General features: G+C 41.1%; 3 protein-coding genes across 3 annotated transcripts; 2 read left to right on the top strand and 1 right to left on the bottom strand.

Annotated features, from left to right (window-relative positions):
* Positions 1–4528: 4528 nt before the first annotated feature.
* Positions 4529–5584, top strand: fibina (fin bud initiation factor a). Its single transcript, XM_073472500.1, has one exon. It carries the CDS (start codon positions 4529–4531, stop codon positions 5153–5155), a length of 627 nt encoding a protein of 208 aa, XP_073328601.1. The 3' UTR covers positions 5156–5584.
* Positions 5585–10111: 4527 nt separating this feature from the next.
* Positions 10112–11780, bottom strand: tmem276a (transmembrane protein 276a). The gene is made up of 4 exons (XM_073472728.1): positions 11378–11780; positions 10827–10940; positions 10568–10705; positions 10112–10428 (listed from the first exon to the last, which is right to left on the bottom strand). Exons 1-4 carry the CDS (start codon positions 11778–11780, stop codon positions 10181–10183), a joined length of 903 nt encoding a protein of 300 aa, XP_073328829.1. The 3' UTR covers positions 10112–10180.
* Positions 11781–13310: 1530 nt separating this feature from the next.
* spi1a (Spi-1 proto-oncogene a) lies at positions 13311–17050 on the top strand. The gene is made up of 5 exons (XM_073472272.1): positions 13311–13461; positions 14703–14796; positions 14907–15091; positions 16205–16370; positions 16460–17050. Exons 1-5 carry the CDS (start codon positions 13438–13440, stop codon positions 16768–16770), a joined length of 780 nt encoding a protein of 259 aa, XP_073328373.1. The 5' UTR covers positions 13311–13437; the 3' UTR covers positions 16771–17050.
* Positions 17051–18294: the final 1244 nt, after the last annotated feature.

The raw sequence follows: 18294 nt of genomic DNA on the forward strand, positions 1-18294 counted from the left end.
CCAAAATGTTTGGTATGTATGACCCAGTTCCTCACCCAAACATGTAAATATTTAATCCAGGTTAAAAAAAATACCAGAATTCCCCTTTAAGTGCATGTTGTCATATTGACAAAATGCAGTATGATTCATCTAAATGGCCATCAGTCTGCGGTCATTAGTTCAACTCAATATTTCCAAACAGGATTTACAGCAATTATTCTCAATAAATACATAAAAACAAAGCAAAGTATTTGCTTTACAACAGAATGAGAGGATTGAGCAGAGATTTGTGTTCTCTTGGTGATTATTTAAAGCTGATTGTTGATTAATAAGAAGTCGATGTTGTAATTCCTCAGAGACCATGTTAATGAAGGGCTGCATAAATAAACCTTGCTTCATCGCTAATAACTAACTAAACATCTCTGTAATGAATTATCAAACCTAAATAATTATTCTGACACTGAGAGGAGCATGAGGTCATTGAGATTCACTGTGAGTCAGCTGCCTGGCTCCCACACAGCCTGCAGGCCCTCGACCCTTCAGGCTTCACTGAGAGGAAAAAACCCATCGCCACAGTCTGAAAGGCATCTGTCCAAACTGCAGGCTTCAGGGTCCATACACACACATACTCGCACACATGTTACAGAAGAGGATCAACAAGAACATCCTCCGAACTCCACTGAATTATATTTGTTGTTACACTTGTTGCTACATCTGCTTTCAGACAGCGTTGCCCTGCAGAGCCTCACTCTGCTTTGGCAGGCTGGTCAGTTTACTCTATCTGTGTTTATCTTGAGTGACGCTCTATTTATTCAGGTGTTTCACTTAAGACGAAACAGAGAAAGCCTGGATACTGGGAAGCCTCAGGCTGTCTTCGCTTCTATCCTTCATTTAACAGTGTGTTCAGCAGTACAGCAGCAGCTTTCAAACAAACAACAAGCTCTTCTTTGGTGACCCAAAGTTGAAGTTGATGAGAAACACAAAAGTTGAATTTTAGATTATTTCCACAAGTTCTTGCTGAATGTGATGACTGCACTGTTGTGGTGCAGCAGTAACACAACACAGAGAGATCTCTCATCTCTGTACAGTTAAAAATAAATACAGTAGAAGATGCAAACTGTGTGTACAAATAGTGTCCATCTTGGCTCCAGTTAATTGAATTATTTTTTAGGTTAGAGCCAAATTATAATCAGTAATTGTTCAATTCCAATTAGTTACTGAAAATCAACAACAAAACACTGAAAATGTTCTGTATGAACTGTGAAAAAAGGAGCTGGAGTGAGGGTGTCACAACTGCAACAGCATCCCCACATTGATCTGCATCTGATTAATCACCCTGTTCGGCAGAAAGCACTCGATCCTCCTGTCATTTCAAAATAGATATTTTGACGCAGTCTAAATAATAATATCAGTAAGGACTGCACTCCAGCGATGCATCGATCTATCAGCAAATGTTCACCTTGTTGACTGTTATCGACCTTTCTACAAATATGATGACATTCGGCGGTGGCAGTGGCCGATGTTTATCTGATGTGTTGCATCAATTTTACACTGGCACATTCATGAGCTGCTGTATTGACATCCCTGCCATCAGTTTGTAAGGCTGAAAAATTCTTCTAATTGATTTGGTAGCAGTTACCTTAAAAAAGATCGTGAAGGTGGCAGGGCCAAACATTGATTGCCAATTTTGGAGGGGACAACTACATGAAATTTTCTCAAGAAATTCCTGAGGGGGACGCCTACATTAGTCCCACAACTCTGTTAATGAAGAGTCCGTTACCCTGCCAGCTAAGAAAAAGTAAATCGCATTTCCATCTTCTCTCATTGACTCATCAGCGTTTGGCATCGGCTACCAGACAAATTGTTATTTAAACATCAGAATCAACCCAGAATTTCACGATTGGTGCATCCCCACCACATATCATTTGGCCCTACATGTTTCAGGGCCCTGCTGATGTGTATTTTATTTGCCTTTAGTTAAACTCAAAAATCATTGAGGGCTGGTCCTTATTTACAAATATGTTGAGAAAAAAAGACAAAACTATTAAAACAAGTCTGCAAATAATGCACATAAAAACAATCAGTTAAAACGGGTACAGAGATAGTGTGATTTCTTATTGAGGATTTTATTACACTAAGGGCTACCAAATAATGAATTTTCAGGTGGCTGTCTCACTGATATTGTTCACTAATTGATCAGACATTATTAATGGGATTGATTACACCTTTGCTCTGGTAAAGGTCCATCAGTCGTCTCTACTGTGTTCTCACCTTTCCCCATCATCTGACCTCCTCACACACCTGAACTCTTGCTCTCAATTCCCTCATCAGCTCAAAGTATATAAACTCAACCTGTGTCTTCCTTTTAGCTGTTGTTTCCTGACAGATTGTCTATCGGGCCCCCGAGCCACAGTGTTCTGACTTTGTTGTCTTATATCTGCCTTCCTGTTTTTCAAATCTTCGATCCTTTGATCCTGACTTTTGCCTTCCTGCATGATCTCTAGGCTTTGTTCGCTGCTGACTGCCTGCCTTTTACCAACCTGTATCCTGCCTGTTGTCAGAGCTAATCCTGCTTTTATCCTGCTGTCTGTGGAGTCTGCTTGTGGCTCTCAATTGTTACAAGAGATGAATATACACAACAACTCCTATATGCAGAATACTAAACACTAGCCCTTGGCAATAGGATCAAACATTTGTGATTTTCCATTCTTCTTTTTTTAGTTTACGATTACATCAAATCTTTCATACAGTTCCCAAACCATATGTGTTTTATCAAACCATTTCTTCAATGTTGTGTAGCAGCAAATCACAATACTGCACATACTATATGGAACAAAAATGGATGGAGGACAATAACAGCCAGTTTCCAGCTCTTTGTTTACAGTCTGCCATATGTTTCCAGTTTGTGTGAGTGCTGCTGACATGCTGAGAGCCGTATCGGAGACCACCCCGTGATGATGTAATTATCCAAGACAGGATGTGAAGTGGAGGGGATCGTAGCCCAGGGGACTCTCCCCTCCGTGCGGTAATGTAATCACCTGACTGAAGTCATCAGAGTGAGCTCTAACTGCACTCTCACTGTCTGGGAGTCCAATAGAAATCATCGACTCCGAGCTGCACTCTGATAAAAATTCATTGCATTTATTCCTCATATTCCTGTGTGACAACAAAACAAAAGACTGTTTCCTCTTTTCTTACATTATTTGTGGACATTAAAACAACTGATCTGATTTCCTTTTCCTCTGATGATATACATTTGGCACTTTATTAATGGCAGCATTCTTGAAATTTTAATTTAATTCAGATGTGGAAGCTTTGTATTGTATTTATTTATATAGCTAGTTATTGTGTTACAGTCAGAGCTGTGACATTTAATCGGTGTACCTAAGTGGACTTGACTGCTGTGTGCAGTAGACAGGACTGCATTCAGGCAGGCCTTGAATATTTAATAGCATTGGAGGAACTTGTGCTATGTGGAAAAAACACGATGTAACTTAAAAAAAACGCTATGTAAAGGAAATGTTCAAGAAAAACCTGCATGTTGACTTGACATCCTTGACTTGAGTCGTTGTGACTCAAATGTTCATTTTATGTTTTCATAAAATGTTCATTTTTTTAGTCTGTCTCTCTTTCATGGTCCTGTCATTTCTGTGTTTTATGAGTTTTCTGGGGTTTTGTTGTATCGTTTGCCTTGTTTCCAGAGATCTGTTACTCCTCTGCTCCTCCCCAGTCTCTCTGAAATTAAGGATTTTTACAGTTATGGAGGCAATTCATGAGATTACATGCAGCTTCCTCTGGAGCCACAAAAGGCTTTGTACCACTTTTTCCCAGTAGTACTCCCAAAGACCTGTAAACACGCCTAAAGGACCTATTTGTAAGAAAAAATGATTTTTAAGTCTCACTCTCAATTGTCCATAACTGGCGCTTTGGGATGGCGGACGTCAATCCCAAAGTGTCAGTTTTTGACAAGTTTGAAATAAGACTCAAAAATCTACTTTTCTCACAAATAGGACCTATAATGTTTTAAAATGTTGGAGTTACCCTTTAAGAAGGTCAGAGAAGATTTCTGGTAATAGAAACTGCCAACTGAGAGCTTCATTATAGCACAAAACACAATATTAAAAGTTTATTTCACTCCTGAAATGACTGAAAGCTCTTTTAATAAGAACTATACTCTTAAATATTAATGTTTTAAAATGCACACACAAAAAAAACGGGACATAAAAAGTCTGTTTTCAAACGTGACTGATGGAGAAAAACTCCTTTTGCACTTCAAAATTTCCGCTCAGACATAAATTAAAAACAGTGTTCGCTCAGTTCTAAGGTTTCCTGTGTGACTCTTGTTGGAAAGCAGCCTGGTGACTCTGCGCTGACACTGTGTGGTTGGAGTATCCAGGGGCCACCAGGGGCCCTCCTGACTCAAACAGGCAGTCTGTGCCTTTTAGGTGACGGGGGACTGGGTGTAACATGAGCCGGGGTGAAAACTGTGCGCTGGATCCGGCTGCCAGTGCAGATGCGGTTCGCCAAAGAGAGAGAGAGGAGGTGCATGATGGATCCCGTCCCACTGCTGCTCATCATGGCCACAGCTCTGCCATGCTGCTCGGCGGTCTACACCGGGCCCCTCCAACCGGAGATCTCCAACGGCACTTTCCATCACTTCTTCGTCCCGGACGGGGACTACGAGGAGACTGAGGACCCGGAGGTGTGCCAGATGCTGTTCAAATTCTCAGATGTGTATCCATGTGGGGCCAATGAAGAGAGGGACTCCGTGGTGCGGGACGACTTCATCATCACCAAGCTGCAGGCGGAGGACGCGGCGCGGCTGCTGGAGGGCATCGGCCGGACCGTGGCGCACGACCTGGACGGAGAGGACAGCTACGGCAAGTTCCTCCAGCGGGAGATCAGCCAGATCGGAGAGGCCTTTAATAACGTGGACAAGTCTCTGGTGGAGCTGGAGGTGAAGTTTAAACAAAGTCAAGAAACTGAGCTGAGAGAGGAGCAACAGTTGAACGGCCACGTGATGAAGCAAGTGAGTGACATCAGGGGCTCTCTGAGGGGAACCACTGACATCTCTGTGGGACTGAAGGACAAACAGGAGCTGCTGTCTCTCATCATCCGCAGTCATGGTTCCAGACTGAGCCGCCTGAAGACTGAGTATCTTAATGTTGGCTCTTAGTGGGGTTATTGTACCTTAGTGTGTGTGAGAGAGTGTGTTTGTGTGAGAGTGTGTGAGGGGACCCTCCAGTTCAACAACAGCTGGAAATGTCAATGTGGCTTAAAAATATCTTTCTAAGTATCTTGAATAGTTGTAACCTTTGGTTATCCCCATTCCTCGGACGTGTGTCATTAAAGGGAGCTGGAACAATAACGTCGACACATTCCTCTGAGTCAGGAGGGGAAAAGGAAATGTGGACATAAATTAAGTCTGCATGGAGCCCTTTGTGCCACCCCAGAGGAAAAGTTTTATTCTGAAGAGACTGTGAAAATAAAAGCCCTCCAAGTGGATTTATTGGCCATAAAACATCTGTATTTTTGTTTGTATGGTATAATTTATGTTGTTTTTTTAGGTTATTATTGATCAAATAAATGCTTAATATTCATCACATATCTTTATGCTTCCTTTTATTTTAGACAACATGAGTTTTCTACTGCATGTCTTGCTCAATTTTTCCTACAATGCCACTCAGTGGTTTATTGTAATAAAATAGAATAAAACAAACATCTCCATCGCTGAAGCCTGAGGTCACCATAAACACTGAAAACCTTTGAAATCTGAACTTTTGATTTCCCTCCTCTGTCACGTCTTTACGTCACCATGTTTGTTGTTGGTACTTCAAGTGGCATGCTTGCCTGTCCCATCGAGTGGCCCTGGTTAATTGGCGTCTGAAGTCTGTCACTGCCTCCCACTTCCATCTGGAAGCCATCTTCTCGAGTATGAAATAAGTTCGTCCGGAGGCAGCCACTCTCTGCATTATCTACTCCTTTGTCTGTCACGGTCTATAAAATGTGATCTGAGATGATTTTGCGGTGAAATTCTGAGTCACTAAAAGTAGACTTATAAAAAGTGGCACACGACTTGTTTGAATCTAAACAAATCTACTCTTTTGTTGAAACACATCTTATTCCAGACCCATTGTTTGTAGGAGGTAAGTTGTTTTGAATTCCTGAAATACATTAACTCTACAAACTAACCAACTGTCAGGCTGTTTTCATTTGCAGCGCCTTGACTTTCATATTTTGAAGGCCTCTGGTCGTCATCTGTGTATTTTCTTTAACTACCATCTAAAAATGCTCTTTTTCCAGCCAATGTCTGCAACAACCACAAAGTAGCTGCCATAAGCGTGCCCTCTTTTTACACAGATAATGTCTCTGCAGATGTGAGCGAGCCAGATGGGTTGCCATGGGCGCAACTGGGTGTGATTTCCTCTGTCTGGTTTTCCTCACAGTCCGGCTTCCCCTGAGGGACCCCGTTTTAAAAACAGCCCTCTGGAGCTCAGCACAGTCAGTCAGCCAACCCCGTCAAAAACCCAGAGCTGCAGGAGCTCCATGTGCAGAGAAACCCTATATGTCTGCAAGGCTCCTAATTTTCAGGGGCACTGCACAGGGCTCACAGGATTTGATTAAAAGATTTGGTTGAATTTTCCACTGTGTAAGTGAAGGTAGAGCGGTCACGAAACCTCTCATAAGCACTCATCCTACTTAATTTGTATTTTTTGGCTCAGATCATAAATTCCACCTATAGTGAGAATATTTTTCTCTAGGCTGGTTTCAAACCTCATACAAGGAAGGCCTGAGTGAAGAGTGTTCTCCTCACTGCCTTATTTTAAGGACAAACAAAGAAAGGTCAGGAATGCAGAGCAGAGTTGACCTGAGAACACACTGATCCCTCTCCAAAGCCCCCAAACCTCATGCCTCTGTGGTGTTATTATTAGAAAGATGAGAGCTGTTTGAATACTACCACTGCTGCTAGTCCTACCATTATTATCACTGCAATGAAAACCATTGTGTAGTACAACTACTGCTATCACCGTTTAGCTGCATCTGTTAATAAATGGCACATTTCATACATCATTGTGCTTTACAGGATAAAAACACAGCAAAGTTTAACAGTGCTGTTTGTGAGAAAAGTTGACTTTTGAGTCTCATTCCCAATTCATCAAAAACTGACACTTTGGGATTGTAGGACGGGTCGGCCGCCATCCCAAAGTGTCAAACTAGGTCACAAAATTAAAAGTAGGTTAACTGAAAAAAGGGGGAGACAGAAAAGAAAAGTGTATGTCTGTATGTGTATGTATGAATAGTGCAACAATAATGTACGTTTGTAACAAAATCCCACGGCACACCTGGACTCCACCAGGTTCGAGTATGCACAATAGGTTTTTAGTTTTGATTTAAAAGTGGCCAGAGTCTGGACTTGTCTAATATAAACTGGGAGGTTATTTCAGGTCTGGGTTGCATGATATCAAAAGGATGCTCCGCCTGGCTGGTCGCAGATGTCCTCAGGGTTCTGCGAGGTTCATATGGCAGAAGCATGTCTGAGATGGATTTCTGCCCAGAGCCAAGCAGTGATCTGTAGACGAGAAGCAAGATTTTGAAGTCAATTCTCTGAGTGACTGGTAGCCGGTAGCCGGACTGGTAGAATTGATGTGATACAGTCAGATATCTTGAGAAAAAAAGATACATGCTGGTTGTTGATCACATTATAATGACAATAGAGTGAGTGCTTTTCAACAACTGAGAAAACTCCCGCTGAGCATCCTTCGATGAAGACCATGAGATGGCGTTGAAAGCTTTGAAAAAACAAGCAAGTGGGCCTTGAGTTAAGATTATTATTGTCAAACTTGTACGCTCACGTGTCTGATACTTATGAGCTGTAAACAATGGATGACTTCTGCACTGTGCTAAAATAAGAAATTGTTTAATTCAAAAACTGTGCATCTTGAAGATAATTTATTCTAGATTTTATTTCTATGTCTATAATATAAAGCATATCATTCATCATGTCATGGACTTATAATTACTTGCAAAAGCAGTCTCTGGTGGCCGATGGTACTCAACAGCAGGGATTTCTTTCGAGGCTGCAGCTGCTCACCATAACTCTGCAAAGTTAATAAATAGGCCATCATTTGAGCAATACAGCAGTGGAAAGGAGATGCTAACGGGCAGAGAAACCTCAGGAAATGATTGGTGCTATCAATCGAATTGTATGTCAGAAAGATTTAATTAGGAATAAAAGTTGTGGGAAAGTAATTAAAGCGGCTGGTACGCATGTTGTCAATGGATTAAACCTTTTAACGGTCATCAATCATATTACAAGAGGAAATTTGTGCTGATGTCACAATAAAGTATGAGATCAGGAAACTGTTGATGCAGATTCAATAATATTTATTAAAGGACAAGTTCACCCAAAAATGAAAAGTCAGTCATTATTTGCTACAACGGAAAGTCGGGGGGGGGACTTTTGTAGTCCACAAAACATTTCTGGAGCTTCACAGCAAAACAGTGTTGGAGCGTTCTCCTAAACAGCTGAAGTAGATGGGGACTTGTTTTAAAACATAAAAACAAACGATAAAAAGTAAACATAAAATGGCTCCATACAGCTCATCTTGTGTAATCCAAGTCTCCAGAAGCACTGATATCCCGAACTAATTTAAAAAGACGTTAACGTGGTGGAGCTCTTGCATCTGCTTCAGACAGGGTGTACGCTAACACGCTTTAAAAAGAGTGAAAATAACGCCAAATCAATCAATGTCTGGGCTTCTGGAGACTTGGATTACGCCAGACAAGCTGTATCGAACCCTTTTCTGTTTTTTTGTCCTTTTCTGGTTGTTTTTTTTAAAATATTTTAAAACAAGTCCCCATCTACTTCAGTTGTTCAGGAAAATGCTGCAACACTGTTTCGCTGTGAAGCTCCAGAATGAATGACTTTATTTTGAACCAAACGTTAACACAACATAATAAAAAACAAACAAAACAGAAGTAACAGAGTCCAAAAAGAAGTAGGTAGAAGTAAAACTTACATATCCCTTCCCCCTTTCTCACTTTTCTTCTTTTAACTCATGTATTATTTCAACACATTCTCAAATGTATTTACAACTAATAAACAAACAACTATCCCCAGTTTATTTGCCACCCTGCCCAGTTTATTTGCCACAATGTTAGTAGATAACAACCGAATTTTCATGTTTGGGGTGACGTTACCCTTTAAAGGAGATTTTTTGACTGTGACACACTGCAGACAGTTACTACATTTCGTCTGTTCTTTTTTTATTTGGATTGTTTTATTTTTGTCACTCAGTTTTGGTCACTGACTCAAGCTTTGGTCAATGACATTTTCACATTTAAGAGTTCAGAAGTGGTTGAATAAAACAGACTCCTTGTTACACTAACAGGAACATAAACAGCCGAGGCAGCTGCTGTTTAAAAGTAATGCTGTAAATGTTTGGACTCCATCAGCAGGCCCCTCTCTGCCTGCTGACACACCAGTGACTCAGAACAAGAGAAAAGACGACCACAAAGACGTTTATATCATGTTGGTTCGGTGTGTTACACGGGCAGAAAAAAAAAAAGTTTTGCATTGCTGTTTTATTTTTCAAAAATATTTCGATGGGGGGTAAGACCTCAAGAACAACAAAACATTTCCCTCAAACACAGTTTGGTCTTAATGCTCATATTTTTCCTTGAATAAACACAAATGCATCTGCATACATACAATTCAAAAAGTACATGTAGCCTACATATCTTGGTTTGAATGGGTACATAATGATACACAGTTGCCCTTTGAAATGTGACGGTACACATCCATGGATTGATCTTCAATACAGATTTCAAAGTTGTGCTATTGATCTTCTGCCAGTGTTTCTTTTTCTCTTTTTTTTCTTCTTGAACTAGCAGATTTTACAGGAAGAAAAAAAAACTTGTATAACTATTCTCCTCTCGAAGAGCAAGCAATAACACTGAACAGTTCATTCATAAAGAGGGACAGAAAAACAGCACCAGAGGAACTGAAATCATCTTCAGTCATATGTCACCTCTTTGTCATTTTCATGTGAGCGAGAGCCAGTGTCCAGTGCTTTCTCTGTGCCAAGCTGTGTGAAGGCTCTCTCTCTCTGCTCTGAGTCCCTGGGTGAAACTGTCTCTTGAACAGGGCTCGTCACCGTTTCAGGATGAGACAGGTGTCTGTTAGATGTGCGGCGGCCTGTCACACGCAGCCGTTCTCCTGCCTGGGCTTGTGCACCACTGGGGTGTGTGGAGGGTAGAGGGAAGGAGCCAGTGTGCACAAGAAACCAGCCAGCAGCGTGAGGCCCAGTCCGCCCCACGCACAGAACATGGACCAGCCGTACCCGTGGCTGATGTCCTCTGGGATCCCGAACATGTAGCGAGGGTAGCGGGACAGTTCAAAGTTGATCCCGGCCACACATGTGCAGAGGGAGATTATGCAGCATGTCCCTGGCAGAGAGGAAGGAAAATAAGTCAGACACACTCAGCCACCCATTGATGCATCATTCCCCCCCCTTTCGTTAACAACGACCTTACTGCCCCTCTGTGGTGATGCAGGGTAGTGCTCTTTATGTAAAGTGCATCTCACCTCCCATGAGGAAGAGGAGTCCAGCGACATACTGCATCAGATCATGCTCCTTACAGCAGCCCAGCACGCCTATGATCCAGCCGAACAGGATGATGGAGATGGCCATGCCTATGAAGCTGGCAGTCATCCTCTGGAGATCTGCAAAGAGAAAGAGAAACAGAGAGGGAGGGGGAGTGTTTGTTTGGGGTGATGCCAAGTTTCTCGACATTGATTCATCAGATTATGAAAGGGGGGGGAAAAAACAAAAAATAAAACTCACGGAGCGCGTGCCACTCATCCTGCCTTATTGTCTTCGTCAGATTGATTGGCAGATTTCTGGGCAACGCTGATGATGAGTAGTAGTATTTTATTGGAGTGCAGCGCGGAACCAATCCTGTGGATGTAAACAACACAAAGAGGATGTCACATAAGCACTGAGATCAGATGGAGAGGATATCACAAGGCTCTCTCTCTCTCTCTCTCTCTGCTGCCACCCCCCCACCCCCCTCCAAAAAATAAGCACCCAACCTCCCCTCCTCCACCACCACCACCCACCCATCCACCCACACCACTGTGGAGTAGCTTATTGTACGCATCTCGAGGCTTCTGTTACTACAGCTTGCCCTTTTGTGCTGGAAAATATCACAGCGCGTCGAGTGCGTTGTAACTGTACTCCGCGCGTTGGTGCTGCGTAGGCCTCGAGGGTCTGTGCGCAGCATCAGCACCTCGGATAGCGCATTCAAAGTATCTACCGGTGGCGCTTCATTCACACAATAACAACACAAATGTACAGAGCATTAAAGCACAGAATGTGATCCCTCAAAGACAAACCTTTAAAGATCAAATCCTCCGTCTCCAAGTCGAATCCCCCCCGGTGGCACTTTCTCCACAGTCCGGTGATGGTGGAGTTGTACTGCCGACTGCAGAGGGACTCCATGGCCGGGGCAGGAGGCAAGAAGTGCCGCTTCGCCCGCAGCAGCATCTCGCCGCCGACGCTGGAGCCCCTCCTCTCCACATTTTTCTCCTTTGGCAACATGCGAAGTGGCAGGTTGTTGTTGGAGATGTAGATGTAACCGGGGTCGTTTCTTTTGTTTGAATAATTCTTGCAGCGTTCCCGGTGCCTCCTCGCGTCCGTCTCGTACCAGTTGTCAGTGCTGATCGCTATCGCTATCAGTCCCAAAGCGCAAAACGCCAAAAAGAGACCCGCCACGGTTAAAGTCCTCATCGCAGCCATGTTCCATGCGTATCTCGCCTCGGTGCCGTGATGATTCCACGGGACAGCAGGACTCCGCTCCCGGCTGATGCTGTCAGTATCTGAGGTGGGGAGCAAATTCAGCAATACGCGGAAATGTGACCTGCAGAAGAATCCCCGAAGCCCTCATTTCTTTGATTTGTCAGCCACAACCGAAAAAGAGCCAAATTCCGAGGCAGGAAGATAAATAAATACATTTGGGCCTCGATGAGCTATTTTGGTTGTCTCCTCTATGCCTCTGAACTCAGTCTAGCCTAGATACTGGTCAGTCCAACATTTCTTTCCAGTAGATGGAGACAGAGCAAATATTTGAAAGCACAACAAGCCCCAGGCCTGCACTTACGCATGATCTGTAGGAGATGGTTTGGTAGTAGAGGAAGTGCCCTCCCTCACGTTTTCATACATATCACAGCTGCTGTTGTTTTAAACCTTCAGTTGTGAAAGACTGACTCTATTAAACCACACAGAGGGCCTCATCTTTCTCTGGCTGGTGTACAGGAAACTGTTTCATCACATCCAGCAGCTTGCCTGTGGCAACTTTCCGTCATCATGGGACCAAATGTGTAAAAAAAAATAGTCGAAAACAGTTTGGATCATTGTGTAATTTTGAGAGAAGTCATAGAAATACAAAAACAAATACAGCACATATATGATTTAAGTATTTGTTTCCTGCTAATGACGCTTACTCATGAGAGATGTATCTGGGTTTTATTCTAGGTTTTTTGGGGCAACATTTTTTAAAACACAAACAAGTCACAGTGACACATAAGCTCTGGATGTTTCAGTCATGTTTACACTGGTTTCATTCTCTTGGTCAATACTTCCTCAATTGAAACCAGAATGCCAAACTAAAAGAGGAACAAGTCCGATTCCAAACTTCACTTTTGGTTTCGGCTCCTGTGCTCAGTAACTCTTTATAAAAATTCCAGCATGAATAAATCTTACCGGGGATTCGTTGTTGTTGTTGACAGTGAGAAAACAAGCAAAGCAGATTTTCCTGCACAGCAAGAAGCTTTTACTAAATTATGAAGAGTTCAGTTAAATAGTGATGACCTTTTATTTGTGTTTTTTTCTTGTGTTAGTATTGAGAGCAGGATTAGAGTTAATGTTGCTCTAAGGTCACATTAGCTCTTGAACTCATGAGGGGGGAAGTTGAAGCAAACAAGGGCATGGATGTGGTACTGAACAGTGTGACGCACCCAAAAAAATTGTTTTGGAAGGTTTAGGGAAAAAAACAACAGCTTTTAAACAGCACATTACCTGCTGCTACTTTCCACTTTTTTCCCTGATGTTTTGAGTAATTATAGATTTACTGTAGGTTCTTCGAATCTGCTCTCAAAGAGAGGAATCATTCTGAATTATTGTACAATCATACCTCTTAATTGTGCACTACAGTGCATGTGAATATGATTGGCTCATACTGTACACCACACTCGGCCATCAGGAACTAGCTGATCACTTGAATTTGACGACTGGATGATATGAACGCCGACTGCATAGGGTCCGGCTTTCAGTTCCCATTTGTCTGGTGAAGTCAGTGCACAGTGACATTGCGTACGTCTCTGTGAAGCAATAAGAAAAAGTTAACATTCATCACAAGCTTCAAGGACCAAGATTCTCATGCTGCCTTGTTTACAAGATGGACGGATATGTCACATCACCTGTAAGTGTTGCTGTTTTATTGTCTCTTGGATCGATGTTTGTGACACTGAGAGAATATTTTACTGTTCGTTCTATGTGCCTCTGTAGCTGTTTCAAAAAAACCTTTTAGAGTAACGAAGTAAATTCTTGTGACCAGAGTGGGACAAGTATGGCCGAGAAGAGAAGACTTTCTTCTTTGGGTTTTGTTTCTGTTTAAAGGACGTACATTTTAGTAACCCTGAACATACATGTCTGTATGAACTCGAGTCCCCTGTGATCTGGTCTGTTTTGGCACTTTATTCTTTTCATTATCCCGTCTTAATGTTCTATTACAAGTAAGGCTGGTTGATATAGACCAACAAGATGAGCAAGACTTTTGATATCGTTATCTCATGATATGTGTAAGTGTAGCCTTTTCCCGGTTTTGAAGGCTGCGTGACAGTTTGATTGTCTGTGTCTGTGTATTATATAAAGCATATATTGCCAGGAAACTATTTATTTAAAGGGCAACTCCACCAATTTTACACATTAAAGTGTGTTTACAGGTCTTGGGGAGGATTACTGCTTATGTGAAGTAAAAGTATCTTATGTGAGTAGTATAAAGCCTTTCATGGCTTGAGAGGAAGCTCCATGTAATCTGATAAATTGCCTCCAGTGATGTCACTCGGTGGCTAAATTGCATTGTGGGTAATCTAGGCAGCAGGTTTTGTGAATGAAGATGGATACATGGATAAAAAGGCACTATCTTTGGTTCTGCTGGATCAATTTCAATAATTTGTTTTTTAAACCATAATGAGTCAGACAGTGTTATAAGAGCGCATTGCTAAACCAGCAGACTGCTTTTCAAAACCTGGTGCCTACATTACCCACAATGCAACTTTGCGTTTGTGTGACACAATTGGAGGCAAATTTATCAGATTACAATGCAGCTTCTTCTGGAGCCACAGAAGTCTTTATATTGCTTTTTTAACAAATGTATTAGTACTCCCAAAGACATGTAAACACACTTTAATGTGTGAGTTACCCTTTTAAGTCGAAATAATATTGATTAAATCGTTTTATATGAAGTGCTTTAGAGAAAATATTTTGTGCATTACGATGTAGCCTAAATATATTGCGATCTTGTTTGCAGGCTCTATTGCTCAGTAAATTAAATAAAACCTTGTGTTTGAACTGATTCATTTTTCACCTCACTTTAGCAGGACAAAGAGACACAACTTTTACTTTCTCTATGACAAAAAATTTAATTCTTTCCCTTCAAAGGCTTCGGAGGAAATCCTTCCAAATGAACCTGAGGATTACCGACCCCCTGCAGAGCTGTACCCGTACCTCACTACTGCGGGGGAGATTTATGAAGGTGAGCAGTTGGGATTTAACCATTGAACAGAGCATGAATATCTACATGACTGAGTGCCTTACAGTGCAGTACAGTTACTGAGTGCCTGTATACCTTCTGTCACTTTTCAGACCATAGATGGACCTTCCACTCTGAGCGTGTCCAGCCAACAGACTTTGACAATTCTCCAGTGAATCATCTCACAGAGCTTCAGTCTGTATCTCCTCAACAACTGATCCCACCCTACCGCTACAGCAGCGAGTCTCTGCCCCTTCACCTGGACCCAGCGCTCGGACCTCTCTCTGTGTCACCACCAGTAAGATCTTGTGTGTGAATAAGTGAATGGTGGTACTAGTGTGAAAAGACACAATCTCCTCAAATGTGGTTTAAGATATAGATAAGTAAATGTTGTCTATGATTATAGACATATGTACCAAAGCAAAACCAACATCCCAGCAGGAAAAAGCTCCCTTAATTGACTACAAGGTCAATTTTGAATGTGATCTTAATATTGGTGTGCAGCTGATGAAAGAGCTATTACGTGATTCATGTTGGTCATCTTACTGTATTTACTCTGAGTGAAGAACAGAAGCAGAACAGAACAGAAAGAAGGAAACTGACTCAGAAAAACTTGGGTTTTGTTGATTTTTCTTCTTATTTTTCATAATTGGATAATTTTTAATGTAACAGAGCCCCTTGTGAAGATAAAATGATGGTAAATTAAAAAGCTAACTAGGGCTACCCCTAATGATTGTTCACTAATCATTATAGATTAATCTGTTGATTATATTCTTGCTCGATTGATAATTGTAAAAAATGCCAATAATAATTTTACCAGAGCTCGAGCTGACTCCTTTAAGCTGCTCGATATGTCCAACCAGCCATCTACAACCCAGTGATATTCAATTCACTATCATATAAGACAAAGGAAACCAGCAAACATTCACTAATAAAGGAGCTAGAATCGACTAACAACATTGTTGATTAATATTCTGTCAATTGAATAATCAACTAATCATTTCAACTTCATCATTTCCTATGGTTAATATACATAAATGTGTGGTTGTACGTGCTGCAGGTCAAACAGAAAAGGTTCTTTGGACTAAATCTGTTGCTGCCACAATAATAACACAATACATTTCCAGGAATTACCCTAAAAAAACATCATGGATTTAGATCACTTATAATCTAACAAAAAAAAGGGCTTTGATCTCTACAAAGACAGCGCATGACGTTGGGGATATTTTCACTGAAATGTCATCTGCACCACACAGTCTTGCTGAGCATTGAAATCTATTTTGGCAGAGTTACTTCCTCTTTTGGAACAATGACAGTGTTTTAACGAAAATGTCAGACGGATTGCAACACAAAACCCATTGCAGCTCTAAAACTCCTTTTAACTATACTGTGCTTTATATCTCTCCTAAAGATCCCATATTACACCCAGTCCCTGGTTTACCAGTACCAGCCCTCTGCCTCGCCTGGCCATTACTATTCAGAAGAGGAACAGAGAGGAATGAGTCCCCCGCTTGAGGTATCAGATGGGGAGGATGAATTTGAAGACCATAATCACTCCTCCTTCAGGAAAGACACTAGTGAGTATTTCCAATGCAAATTTTCTACTGAGATTGAATGTACTGAAAGACAAAATTGCTTTAATGAGTCTAATGTTTTCAAAAATCAGGCAACAAGAAGAAAATCCGCTTGTACCAGTTCCTCCTGGACTTGCTCAGAAACGGTGACATGAGTGACAGTATCTGGTGGGTGGACCAGGAAAAAGGCATCTTCCAGTTCTCCACAAAACACAAAGAAGTTCTGGCCAGCCACTGGGGTACTCAGAAAGGAAACCGCAAAAAAATGACCTACCAAAAGATGGCTCGAGCTCTGAGGAACTATGGTAAAACTGGAGAGATTAAAAAAGTAAAGAAGAAGTTAACCTACCAGTTCAGTGAGGCAGTGCTGAGGAACATCTACATACGCCAGTATCCTCACTGATGGGGGAGCAAAGGCTGTCTTTTGTTACGCTGAAATCACTAAACTAGCCAAGATTGTGTTTGCCTGTTTGCTATGTACTTAGTTTTTCTACCAAGTTTTCCTACCTATTTATTTGTGATGCACGTCCTCTACTGCTTCCATATAAATTGCTTTATTACATACTCAAATTAAATTTGTGCTTTTGTGTCTGCAAAGATTAAAGGATAATGACACATCAGGGAAAGTTAAAAAAAAAATCTATTTTTTGTCATGAATGTGTGTAAATAAATATTATGTTCTATTGTTTTTGTCAAATTACTGAAATAAACTGAATTCTCCTTTAAAAAAGCAAAAACCATTTCAGAGCATGGTGTAGCCTATTTCCAAATGGGGCAACATTGCTGCAAATGATCTCATATCTCATTAAGAGCAAGATGAGTAATCGATAAGTCGATCGAAAGAAAGTTAACAAACAATTATTTTGATAACATTTGCTGTGTCCAGCTCCTGAAATATCTGGATTTGCCGCTTTTCTTGGTAATTTATGACAGTAAATAAAGGGTCTTTGGATTTTAGACTGCTGGTTGGAAAAACTTGCCATTGTTGTTTTTTTATTTTTTTTTTTACATTTTATAGACTAAATGATTGATCAATTAATCATGAATATAATAATCAGATTAATGGATAAGAAACAATATTCAGTAGTTGCAGCCCTAATCTTATTGTTTTAGAGCCTTGTTAAAATTCAAGATAGGGAGAGCAACAGAGAGGGGATTCCTCTTCCAGGACAGACATGCAATAATGTCCCATGTATAGAGAAGACAGTAAATGGAGTAAATGATTTTAAACATTAATCCAAGATCTAAAAACAGAACTACAAGTTACAGACAGAAACTACAACTGAGCATGTCATGCAAAAAAAAGTTTCAATCCTAAAAGCATTTGCAAGCAGATACTAAAGGTGTGTGGAGTGGGACTGTACCTATGAAAAGACATCTGGCAACTGGCACATCAAGGGAAATTTACACAGCGCAGAAAGATGAATCATATCAGATATATTGAACACTCCTGATCCAAAAACCGATATGAACAACTACAGTGCAAGCACTGACTGAGTCTGTAGGATCAGACAAAACAGGGAAACATAGACATGAGATATGGTCAGAAAGACACAGAAAAATAGTGTGAGATAGCTAAGTAAAATCTGAATCACGTTCACTTCCAGGTAGGTTTTCACATACTAGGAATTTGCCTCATGGTAACAAAAAAACAAAACATAATGTAATAAATAGGAAAAATGAGCACAACAAAAGTCAAGAATCACAATTATAGATAGATGATTTATAGATGTGCTCATGATTTACCACATTTAGGCTACAGTTGAACATCTGATTGTCTGTTCCGATATGACCAAGTGTTTATTTGTAAAGAACATTTCTGATTTACAACTTTAAGATCGACCTATAGCTAGCCTACCTCATTTTGAAGCACAGTGGTTCCGTTCTGATATCTGTTTCCAGCCGGACTGTTGCTATGTTACACACA

Source organism: Pagrus major, chromosome 8 (assembly GCF_040436345.1).
Source record: "Pagrus major chromosome 8, Pma_NU_1.0".
NCBI lineage: Eukaryota > Metazoa > Chordata > Actinopteri > Spariformes > Sparidae > Pagrus > Pagrus major.

What these genes read in the sequence shown, in the direction of transcription:
- fibina (XM_073472500.1), top strand. Translation starts at nt 4,529, where the DNA reads ATGGATCCCGTCCCACTGCTGCTCATCATGGCCACAGCTCTGCCATGC.
- spi1a (XM_073472272.1), top strand. Translation starts at nt 13,438, where the DNA reads ATGGACGGATATGTCACATCACCT. An exon ending in ACGGATATGTCACATCACCT is followed by an intron (nt 13,462 to 14,702) that starts GTAAGTGTTGCT and finishes TTCCCTTCAAAG; the next exon opens with GCTTCGGAGGAAATCCTTCC. An exon ending in CTCTCTCTGTGTCACCACCA is followed by an intron (nt 15,092 to 16,204) that starts GTAAGATCTTGT and finishes TCTCTCCTAAAG; the next exon opens with ATCCCATATTACACCCAGTC.
- tmem276a (XM_073472728.1), bottom strand. Translation starts at nt 11,780, where the DNA reads ATGGCTGCGATGAGGACTTTAACCGTGGCGGGTCTCTTTTTGGCGTTT. An exon ending in GGAGGATTTGATCTTTAAAG is followed by an intron (nt 10,941 to 11,377) that starts GTTTGTCTTTGA and finishes TTACATCCACAG; the next exon opens with GATTGGTTCCGCGCTGCACT. An exon ending in ACTCCTCTTCCTCATGGGAG is followed by an intron (nt 10,429 to 10,567) that starts GTGAGATGCACT and finishes CCTCTCTGCCAG; the next exon opens with GGACATGCTGCATAATCTCC.